The following is a 12198-nucleotide window of genomic DNA, read 5'->3' on the forward strand; positions in this document are numbered from 1 at the left end:
GGGCTCATTTGACCCCCCCCCCTAAGAACTCGCGAACGGTATGTCGTATGACCACCAAATTTTCAGAGAATGGTGTACTAGTAAAATTTATCATATCTACAATTTCTATGTCGTTATGGCGTAATATGACGTCATTATGACGTCATTAATGTGATTTTATTGGCCCAAACCGTCTAAATAGGTTTTCCCCTGAAAACTAAATGGTATTCAACATAACTGTACCAAAAGTGTTTCTGACAGAATATTATGGTGTACCAAGTCTTATGTTGCCCATAGCAACACCGGTGACGTCATAAAATGACGTCATGCATATTTAAGATATCCGCCATCTTGGATCATCAATCTTGAATTTTCAAAAATAGTTTTTTTTTTTCATGACAAAGCCTAAAATACATTGTAAACATACTAAAGACCTTCATTTAAACCTTTTTTGGAAAAAGAAATGGAAGTATTGATAACATTTTAATGAAAATAACCTGTATATACCTGTTCTAATGATATGGTCCGCCATCTTGGATTTTGGCCAATGACGTCATCAAATTAGCATACATTATGCATATTCAATGATAAATTTACATAAAATTATATGGGATGTTATTAATATTATAAACCATGAGTAACTTGACATAAAACCCATAAAATTCTATTGTTGAAACAAAAAGTACTAAATTTAGCAAAAAATGCCTGTCAGAAACCCGTTGCCATGGCAGCACAAAAAATTATTATCTTATTCCAATGATAGAGAATTGTTGCCAACAATATTCTATGAAAAGTCACCAAGTTTGGCCGTTCTACGGCTAGCCGTTCAGACGCTAGGTGACATCAAAGTTGCCGCGGGCACTTTTAGCCCCCCCCCCCGTCTAGGTAGGGTTAAACGTAGTTATGTACCACCTGAAAGCAAAGCATACTCCCCCTAACGTACCCCTACCCCATGCCAAACATGGTTAAAATGTACCAATATTGAAAAAGCGTCGTCCAAGTTTGGTCGGGGGAGTGGAATAATTAGTCTCTACCAGACTAACTAAGGTATATATTTTTTTCCAAACTCCCCTTGCAATATATATATTCGCCAGGGGAGTTTGGCCGCCTTAAGGTTTGACCAGTTACCTTTCGCGGCCTTCCTTCTCCTGGTAAATTTTACTCTCCCTTTTGCCGAATTCTACGATCCTTACTCCCGTAGAAAGGCCCGGTGAAGACTAGGTTAGAATAATTCACTTGAATTCAAAGCAGCCTGTATAACCTTCCTTCCTACCTCATTATATCATAAAACTGGTTTTTAACGTGGAAGAAGTTAGATGATGACAATTTAAAAAATAGCCATTGTTCGTTATGAACTTTTTCTATACATTTGATTATAGTCTGTGAATGACAATTGTAGAGTTTGGTTTGCGTTTTTTTGCTGAAACATATGTATATAGAATATTAATCAATAGAAGTACAATATGCAAGTGCACAAACATAGTGTAGCCTTTCAATTATACCGTAAACAACCATACATAAACATTCATGAAATAGGGAGTTGAAAAAGGGAGACATTCAAAATTTTACACAATCCCACTGTTCATGAAACAAGACGAAAAAGCTAAGGCAACAACTTCAGAGCACTCTGACATAAACAAACATCCTCTTACCTGCTTTACACGAGCATGAGTAACTTATACATGGAATGTACATATACAACATCAGGTCTACAGGTACTGTAACTGTACAAGGCTTTAGTAAAAAAAAAAGAGACAAACGTTACAACATTCCCGACAAGACAAACATTAGGCGATATACACATGCACAATTATGTTTTAGGAAACCACAGATGGTGGCGTAAACAAACATTATCCTAACCACTTAACGCATTACATAAATATTATCTAGTTTTGAAGTGCAACGCAACGACTACAATGACTGTGACTACAACAAAATTAGCTACAAATGCTAAAACATCAAAACAAGTTTTTAAAAAGTTTAAGAACAAAATACAAATACAAGTATCACAATAAAGCATAGGCAAAATAGAACGTCCTAAGAAACCACAGAACGCCAGGTAAACAAACATCATCCTAGCACAATTTTGCATACAAAAAACAAAACTGGATCTACAAAAACTAGGTTAACAAGTACTGTACCAACAAAACAGCCACAAAAGCTTAAAGCAACAACACAGACCCCGCCCCCATAACAAAATAAAGATACACAAGTATCACAATACAGAACGACCAAAGCAAAAACATCAATAAGAAACCAAAGAGAATCGGATAAAATAAAATAAAAATCTCCTAACGCAAATACACTTACAACTGGGCGTACCAGTACAACACTGCATCTATAAGTACGGTAACAACAAAGCAGTCACAAGAAAAATCAATACAAATACACAAATTTTACAATAAAGCACGTAGAGAATCATTTGCTTTACCACAAATCAAAATTAAGAAACAAAGACGCCACAGAAGGTCAGAACTGCATTGTTATACAAATCCTAGCTGTAGAGGGCATGTATTGAAACATCATTTTAACAGTACATGGTTGACAATGACTCACCAAAACAAACACAACAAACATAATCATATTTACAGTTAAGTAGATACGAGTATAATTCAATACATGTGTATCGTTTCATAGGCCCCAGAGGGAATGTTGTAGATGTCATCCTTCATTAATTCCTTTATTATTATATTTTACCCAAAATGTAAAAGTAGAAAATTTTGCCAAGTCACTACTTTATTCACAATTTGATTAACGTTTGGCCCATATCAAACTACGTATACTAAAAAAACCAAGGAAGTTTAGGGAGATAAGGGGCATGGATGTAGGTGCATGTTTGGAGCCATAAAAGCCAATACACATTGAAATATTTTTCGTCTCTCTTCGGTAAAAGTCTGTTGTTCAAGTTAATAGCTGATATCAATAAAACTACATTTCAAAGTTAGAACCGTCCACTCGAAGAGTAATAAACAAATGTTTAAAAACAAAGACTTGTGATAAAGTCAGGATTTGAATGGATACATGCTGCCGTCTGCCCGCTATGCATAATTAAAGATAATTGCCTGTCATTTCCTTGAGTGAAGATGCACGGGCGAAAACAATTTTATTCACAGTCATGACGCTGGGTAAAGATTGACACTTTTAAACTTTAAAGCCCGAGACCAAACTCTTCCCATTGGGTTACAAAGTAAAGGTCGGGTGTAAACAATGCACAGAAAGTAGGTTTAAATGAATCGGTACATGTATATCTCTCCACATTCTTTGAAAGTTTTCAAAACAATTCTAAGCGGAAGGGTCCGGTCTAGGCCGATTTTATCACAATGGTCTATTATTATTATCAATTATGCAGATTTTCGAAGGAAAAAGTAATTATTTGGAATCTATGGTATTTCATCTAAGTTACTTCCAAATTGAAAGTTGATTGGTCACGCTAAACTTGAGATACATGAAATTTTACAGCTAGCTCTGCCCCTCCCCCCGTGTACACTATACGACATCCAGTAGATTTCAAGCGAGGACCAATCAGAGGGCTTCTGACAGGTCACCGACTAGCGGCTATTAGCACATTGTTTCATGTAAATGCCATGAACTCAATCAGAGCGCGTAATTGTTTCTTTAATTCTTGTTTACTTCCGTACTAAGTACTAGTACTTTCACAATTAGTTTGTAAAATCATATCTTATTAAAATCTACTTTGATGAACGAATCGAAATGGGACTGTAGACATTAAGCTTTACACATTCAAATGAGGCTGCACTTGCGCTAATGGAGTGACTAATACGGGAAGGAACGGATCCTAGCGAAGCCGAGATTTGTGAAGCAAACCCAACCCATCGAAGACGGGCCGCCAAACACAAAAATGGAGGGAAATGACAGACAACAAGCCAACAAAGACAACATCACCAGACCAAGTTGTCTGACCAACAAACTTGGAAAACACCACAGCAACTTCAAGCGCTAACGTTGTAAGAAATGTGGAACCTCAAACTACTGTGTGTTTGTTTGCGTCAGCGGAAAGGCTGCCGAAGCAACCACTACATGCAAAACTGCGGCGAAAAAGTAACATTTGTTCGTCCCAAATCTGGACGCAAGTAGTGAGGTACAAAAGTAATAGAACACATGCTGCAAACTAAAGAAATGGCAGTCCTACGAAAATTCTCTTTGTAATGTATAAGCGCTTTATATCGACGAACACTGGTTGTGAAGTACGTGTTTTCGTACGTCTTGTGCCACCGGATCAGTGGTAATTGGCTACTCTACAGGTGAAAGAACCGGGTCCGTAAATCATTCATAAATCGGTCGTCGCTAGAAATTTACTGGATGGCATTCAGTGACGACACCCCCTCCCTCTTAGGTACTAGGTTTCTAGTTTTCAATACGTTTAGCATATTTTCAATTTTGATAACCTTTCCTTACCATTTTTTCATTGCATTTTTTATCATATATATAACTAAAATAGATTCCTTGAGGTACGGAGATTCCATGATTTTTTTTTAATTTCCAACATCCGAGCCATTTTTTTTTATGTTACACTGTAAATGATAATAAAGTTTGTTAAAAAACAATGAAGTAAATCATCCAAAACATCAATAAAACTGATAGGGATATCTCATAAAGGGAGGAAAGACACTTCAAATCAGTCTTAGGCTTAACCACAAGGACTGCATCCAAGGCATAACTCAAGAGGCTCCTGTTGTGGAAGAACTGGAAATATCAACAGAGCTGTTCACCCAAAGTAAACTGGAGTCAGTTCTTAGATCTCTTTCTGACAACAAGTCCCCTGGGCTAGACATTTAGAAAGACAAATTCCTAAAGAACCTTCTCTTTTATTTGTGAAACCAAACTTTCATATAGCATAGCATCACCATAGCAAAAATGAGGAATTTTCCCATCCTCCAAAAGGTAAGCTAACATCTACCACTAACTATAGAGGGATCAACCGCATGCCCTTCGGCTGGTAGGCGGGTAAGTAAAATAAACTTTTACCTAATTACCTAACATTTAGCCTGTAATTGATCCTATTCTTAGGAAGAATCAGAATTGTTTTAGGGAGTTCAACTACTTCACAGATTCTAGAAAAAAGCCCTATAATTTAAAAGATGAATAGATTAAATAGATATTTTGTATTCCCTTTTTTTGATTTCTGTAATTTGATTGATAGAGAAATTACGTCTGATATTATACCACAGTTCGGTATTCCACAATGGTTCATTAAATCTGTCACGGCTCTGTATTGGAATATTATTTGATTGATAGAGAAATTACGTCTGATATTATACCACAGTTCGGTATTCCACAATGGTTCATTAAATCTGTCACGGCTCTGTATTGGAATATTATTACCTCGGTGATTACTTCTGATTGTGAAACTGGTACATTTAAGAAATCAATTGCAGTTTTCAGGGTGGCACTTTATTAGCATCTTATTTATTCATCATTGTACTTGATTATGTTTTCATACTTTCGCTAGACATAAACTAAAACAAGAATATAGAATTTAAGCCAAGCAGTCAAGTCAAAGAAACGTTGCTCCAATCTCTTGAAGAATCTGTAATTGTAATTAATCAAAGATAGAATACATCAGTAACATCACGGCATCATTGGACCTCAGATCCTTGTCTGGGGCACTCATTCAACGAGTAGAAATACCTCGGTTCCTACATTCATTACAAGCTTGAAGCCCTGGCATTGGAAGGAAGCAACAGATTGAAAAAAAGTCAGGGAATCTAATCTAAACTCCTAACAAACTAAAGGTCAATGTTTTCTCAGCCTTATAAAACCGATCTTGATGTACAGTACAAAAACTTAGTCGCTTACTTCTCAGCTTCAAAATCAATTCAAATTCAAATGTAACTTATACTAAGCAACTGTGCAGGGCACAGAACTCAAAAACATTACTTATCTTGGACACAACATGCTACTCTCAAAATAATTTTGCCATTTCAGTCATTGTCGAGTAAAGTTTGCTGGGTATCGTTGTCGTAAATGTCACTATGTACCACGACCGCAAAGTCAAAATATCAACAGGATTTTTAATTCGCCCGCCCGCACGCACTAGACTGAGGTTCTTGAGAAGATGCCATTTATTAAAGTCAATGTGGCCTGAAGATGAAAACATACGAAAGATGCAGAAAAAACAACCTACAATTCTCCCTATGTAAATTTTCGTTTTAGAACAGTCAATAACCTGTATTGTCTACATCAATTGTAGACAATACAGAGTAATCCAGTGAATTGCAGTGATACAGGCTGGTCTCTGATGAACTAGTATGTTTAAAGTGGAAACTAAATTTCCTCATATTGTCTGAGGCATTTTAAAGCAAAAGATGTTAGGGAATATGCAAATTACTCCCTGTTGTCTATAACCATCATTCCAAGCGCCGGCCAGACAGGTTCTGAATCCCCGTGACTTCTAATCATAAATGATGTTTAAAGAAATTATGTTTGGAAATACAAATATTCTGACACAAAAGTTTCGTTATATAGGGACACTGGGTCCTTGTCCATGGTCACCAATGGTAGTCGCGTAAAAGTTGACAATGCATAGGTATATAGGGTTAGATTAAAGTGTAAACAATAATTCCTGAGCCATAATAACATATCGGTATTAAAGAAACAGACCAATTATGATCTGCAGGCTACCATGAACAATCTCCATTTTGCCATCAAAAATGAAATATACATAAGATCCTTCTTGACTTCTACCATTTTCTCCTGGAACCAATTGCCCCAGACCGCAAAATTATCCCTCCGTTTGTACATTCAAAAACGTATTAGAGTCTTGCTTTGCTAGCGTACTCAGACATCCCCAGTACTCACACGGCCATGGACATCGTGCAATACATCTAACCAGACTTACTGGCTTTCAGACAGATGAACTACCACCTATTCCCATATTACAGTATCACTAGTCCTGAGTGCAAATGTGGGCATCCAAATAAGACACTAGAATACTTGTTGCACTGTTAAACATTAATGAAAGGACTAAAATGTTGTTATCCATGACCTGCTTACATCTTCAAAACATACTCCCCTTCGACAGATTCAACTCAAATGACACCACACTATGCGCGTTTTCCTCTTCCATATTCTACAAATCGCCGTATCTTCTACATTGTGTTTAACTTTATCACATTGCAAGATTTTGGTCAACCTCATTTTATATGTTCTGTCCACTATACGTTTTGTATTTGTTACGCCATCTGCGCCATCTTAATGTTTTATAAGCAAATAATTTTTATAAGCACATTTCTGCCCAATGATCTCAAATCTATGTAAATAAAAAAAAAAGAAAGAAAACCATCTTGGCCTTAATAAAAATTATAACATGATGACCATCCTTACCTTCTAAAGTGAGACCTTGATCTCCAAGCCCTGCCATGTCGTAGTTCTGCTCTACATCCGCATCCTTTTCATCACCGACTTCTGTAATTGGTAGAGCATGCAATATGGACATTAACGATCAGTCCACTGAATAATTGTACTACAAAAATACGAATCTTTAAGAATTACACTTATTGTCTATTTCTTAACAAATGCAGTACTCTCAGGAATGAAAGTAACTCATAGTTGCGGTAGAGGGAAGGTAAGTACATCATTAAAACATCACTGGGAAAATCCAGCCGTTACTTAACCGACATTTAATAAATATCGCTACTGTAGGATGTAATAAGGATGACATGTTACTGTAAAGGACAGTCTCACCTTTTAAAGTTAGATCCTGATCTTGAGTTTCCGCCATCTGGTAGTTCGGGTCAACATCTGTGTCTCCTTCTCCATTCACATCCCCATCTGTGTTTACGGAGGATGTAAATATTCGTTAATCACTAAACAATATGCTGTTTGTTTTAGGAACAGGAATTTTCTGTTGCATGTTTATGCTCTTTTAATGTTGAATAATTTTAAAGCACAGTCAGTGGAAATAGCTCAACGACATAAATCATACAGGTGCTAATCTATTGATTAACAAGTTTATTAAAAACTAATGGTAAACAGGTTAATATATGTAGAAGTTGTATAATTGGTGATAACAATAAAGGTGAAACAAAGCTAGTTAATGTTAGACCTGTCTCCAAAAGCCATGGTTTATCCTTCGGCGTATGGAACATACATGGATTGGCAACAAATAAGAAAATAACGATTTCTTAAGGAGACCTTGAAGCATTTTTTCGACACCATCAGTAGAAATTTGGAGCATACATGGACTTGGCAACAAATAAAAAAATAGCGATTTCTTAAGGAGACCTTGAAGCATTTTTGAAGCAGTAGAAATTACTATATATTCCATTGGAGGAGTACAGGGCTGACCTAGAGATGGCATATCTGTGGTGTCTTCCTCTGTAAAAACACTTTTGAACTGTGAACTGAGTACTTCTGCTTTTTCTCGCTGTCACTGATAATGGTATTACCCACCTTTAGGGGTGCTACCCCGACAAGGTCTTTCCTCAGTCCTTTTATGTACGACCAGAATGTTTTGGGTTTTTCAACTATAGCTTCTCCAAGTATGCCTGCCACGTATTTAGAGTGTGCTCGTCTTATGCTTTTCTGAACTCCCTTTTTAACTTTCTTATATTTGTTCCAGTCTTCTTCTTGGCCTGTTTTCTTAGCTTTGTTATAGAGCCGCTGCTTCTAACGACAGTGCCTCCTTAGGCTTCTGTTCAACCAAGGCAAGTTGTATCTGCTTGATGTTATCTTACTTGGGATGTGCTTGTTCATCGTGTCTTTCATTTTGTCTTTGAAGTCTGACTACTTCTGTGTAACTGACATATCCAGAGTTCTTTTGTGAAAGTTATTTGCATAATCCGTTAGGTCTTTCTTAATCGCTGGTTCACCGGCTTTTGTTTGAATGTATACTTTTCTCTTAGGTTTCCTGTTTTGTTTCGGTGCCAGGTTAACGTCCACTAGAACCATGTCGTGGTCACTTATCCCCGGGACTACTGTGGTCTTCTCAATTATGTTGGGATTATCAACTAAGACCAGGTCCAAGAGATTACCATTTCTAGTTGATTCCTGGACTGTTTGGAATAACCCGTGGTTATCCATTAGGTTTAGTAGTTTCTCTGCTTGGCCTGTGTAGGCCTGACTGTTGTCAGCTACAGTAGTATCCCATTTGATGCCAGGGGTGTTGAAATCGCCAAGAATGATCACATTGTCAGAGTTTATTTTTGCTCCCATTTTACCTATTGACCTGTCAAGTTCATCCAGGCTATTGCCCTGGTCTGATGGGGGTCTGTAGTATGTACCTATTATCAGTGGTTTCCTTCCTGCAAGTTGAGTTTTTGTGTCCACAGAACCTCGCAGTCTGTGTCTAGGTCTGGCTTATGGGTAACAATTAGATCATCCTGTTAGCCTGAAATACACCACCTCCTTGGCCAGTTTGTCTATCTTTCTGGTGTGCTATGTAGTTGCTGGGGAATATTTCACTACTTGCTATGTCTAGGTTGAGCCATGACTCTGTACCTGCTACTATATTTGGCTTGTAGGTGTCAAGTACTGTCGTAAGTTCAGCTGTTTTGTTCCGCACACTCTGGTAGTTTACTAGGAGAAGTTTACTTTTGGATCTCTTGTGACTTTGACCCCTCGTTTGAGAATTACCCTGCTTTGATTTAAGTGGAGTGAATGTAGCCTTTGGAATGTGGCCTGGTAAAACAATGAAGTAAATCACCCAAACCATCAATAAAACTTAAAGGGGGAAATCCTGAAGAGAGGAAATACAACTGCCTAACACACTTCAAATCAGTCTTAGGTTTAACCACAAGGACTGCATCCAAGGCATAACATAAGAGGCTCCTGTTGTGGAAGAACTGGAAATATCAACAGAGCTAGCGCTGTTCACTCAATGAAAACTGGGGTCAGCTCTAAGATCTCCTTCTGACAAGAAATCCCCTGGATTAGGAAGACATTTGTACAGACAAATTTCTGAAGAACCTTCTCTTTTACTTGTAAAACCAAACTTTGATCTAGCATAGACCACTATAGCAAAAAGAAAGAATTTCCCCATCCTCCAAAGGTAAGCTAACATCTACCACTGACTATAGAGGAATCAACTGCATGCCCTTAGGCAGGTAGGCGGGTAGGCATAAGAAAACGTTTACCTAATTACCTAACATTTAGCCTGTAATTGATCCTATTCTTAACAAAATGGATTTAGGGAGCAATATTACCATAAATTACCAATTCATATAAAATCTGTACTGCAAAAGAAACAAAAAATACGTATGTTATAGAATCACATAATATCAAATCTATAATAATAAAGATGGGAATAGAAATTAGGGAAACAAAACTTGAGGTAAATTATAATATAATACATTGCTGACAGCAAATTGTCATCGTCTCTCATTATATGTTAAGTAGTAGACGCCTTTTCTGCGTGTGTTAGAACATGCACATATGATTTATAACAGTGCAACATGGTGTTTGTTCTAGGAAACAACCTTTAGAAAAGTCAGAAAAGACATAGTCGTGTTAGGGTAAACGAAGCAAAACACTTGTAAGAGAATATTCCTGAGCCGTAATCGTACATCCCTAGTTAAAAGCATAGTCGTTACCTTTTGAAGTTGGATCCTGATCTCCAGGTCCTGTCATGCCGTAGTTCTGTCCTACATCTGGGGCCTGTTCACCACCGACTTCTGCATATATTATGGAGCATTGAATATTATAAATAGATATTAATTCACGTAGTATTTGTAAAATATATGTTTTCGTGGATCACGTCAAGTTAAATATAATGTAATGAAAATAAAGCATGGTTGAGGTACAATAAAAGTGAAATATTTGGTAACAGCCAGTAGTCATTTACCGCCATTAGATATTTCTAATGTTAGTAGCTAATAAGACTGTCTGTAAGGAAAAATGATAGTCGTTACCTTTTAAAGCAGAATCTTTTTCTCCAGTTTCTGCCACGTCGTAGTTCTGCTCTACATCCGTTTCTCCTTCCTCTGCACCTGCGTTTAAGGATATGGCGTTTGTTTAAGGAAACAACCCGATCATCTTTAAAAGTTTAACGTAACGTTTATTCCCTTGGAAAAGGTAGATAACACAGAGATGCCTTTAGGCAATATAAAGAAAAACAGTTTTGATAGATGGACAATGATCCCTGACCAATTAGGTGTTAACAAATGTTTTGTATGTAATAAGGTCGGGTTGGCCATCGTTACCTTCTGAAGTCGGATCTTGATTTTGAAATCCTGTCATGCCGTAGTTCTGCCCAAAATATGGGGCCTGTTCACTACCGTATTTTTTGGTTGGTAAAATTAGTATTTTTCAGTAAATTGCCACGTCACGTAATATCTGGTGTACGAAAAAACGTATTACGACAAGTTTGATCTAATATTATGCTCTTGGATAAGAAAAAAAGGTGGTTAACATCAATGACATCCAATGTCATTTTCCGCCATTAGATATTTCAAATGTAATGATTGAAAAAATGTTAGTTGCTAATATATATTGTATATTAAGGAAAATGATACCTATTGTAGTTAAAGATTCCTCTCCGGTTTCTGACTGGTCGTAGTTCTGCTCAGTAACTTCGCCTCCTTCTGCCTCCCCATCTGTGTGTGGTAGAACATGAAGGTATGCTTTAATTATCGTGCCAAATGGTGTTTGTTCTTGGAAACAACCATTTTATTTCACGTTTAACGTCATTCTATTACAAAGGATAGATAATAGATACATGTGTTAGGGTAAGATGAACGCTTTTAAAGACACCTATCCCTAAACCGTAATGGCACATCATTAGTAAGGGGATAAAGGTGTTCTAGGTGTTTTTACATGTGATGTATAAGGGGACGTGGTGACCATCATTACCTTCTGAAGTCAGATTTTGATCTCCAAGTCCCGCCATGTCGTAGTTCTGATCTACATCCGGACCCTTTTCACCACTGACTTCTGTAGTTAATAGAACATGGAATATGGACATTAATGACCAGGCCACTAAATAATTGTTTCACAAAAATACGAATCTTTAAGAATCGCTTTATTTCTTACTAAATGCAGTACTCTAAGGAATGAAAATAACTCATACTTGCGGTAGAGGAAAGGTAATTATCACATTACAAACATCATAGGGAAAATCCAGCAGCCAATTTACCGACATTTAATAAATATCGCTACTGTAGAATGCAATAAGGATGACATGTTACAGTAAAGGACAGTCTTACCTTTTAAAGTAAGATCTTGATCTTGAGTTTCCGCCATCTCATAGTTCGGGTCTACATC

General features: G+C 37.1%; 1 protein-coding gene and 1 long non-coding RNA gene across 2 annotated transcripts in view; both read right to left on the reverse strand.

Annotated features, from left to right (window-relative positions):
- The window catches only part of LOC109467177, a 33382-nt gene extending 21531 nt beyond the window's left edge, over positions 1–11851 (reverse strand). The window contains exon 1 of the mRNA XM_019765121.1: positions 11788–11851. Coding sequence (XP_019620680.1) covers positions 11788–11824 — 37 coding nt within the window. The 5' untranslated portion in view covers positions 11825–11851. The remainder of the gene's footprint in view (positions 1–11787) is intronic.
- On the reverse strand, positions 7684–11219 carry LOC109467179. The gene is made up of 3 exons (XR_002140066.1): positions 11139–11219; positions 10530–10610; positions 7684–7770 (listed from the first exon to the last, which is right to left on the reverse strand). It is a non-coding gene; the product is annotated as an uncharacterized LOC109467179 (long non-coding RNA).
- Positions 11852–12198: the final 347 nt, after the last annotated feature.

This window comes from Branchiostoma belcheri, unplaced genomic scaffold, assembly GCF_001625305.1.
Source record: "Branchiostoma belcheri isolate BF01 breed outbred unplaced genomic scaffold, Haploidv18h27 scaffold177, whole genome shotgun sequence".
Classification (NCBI taxonomy): Eukaryota; Metazoa; Chordata; class Leptocardii; order Amphioxiformes; family Branchiostomatidae; genus Branchiostoma; species Branchiostoma belcheri.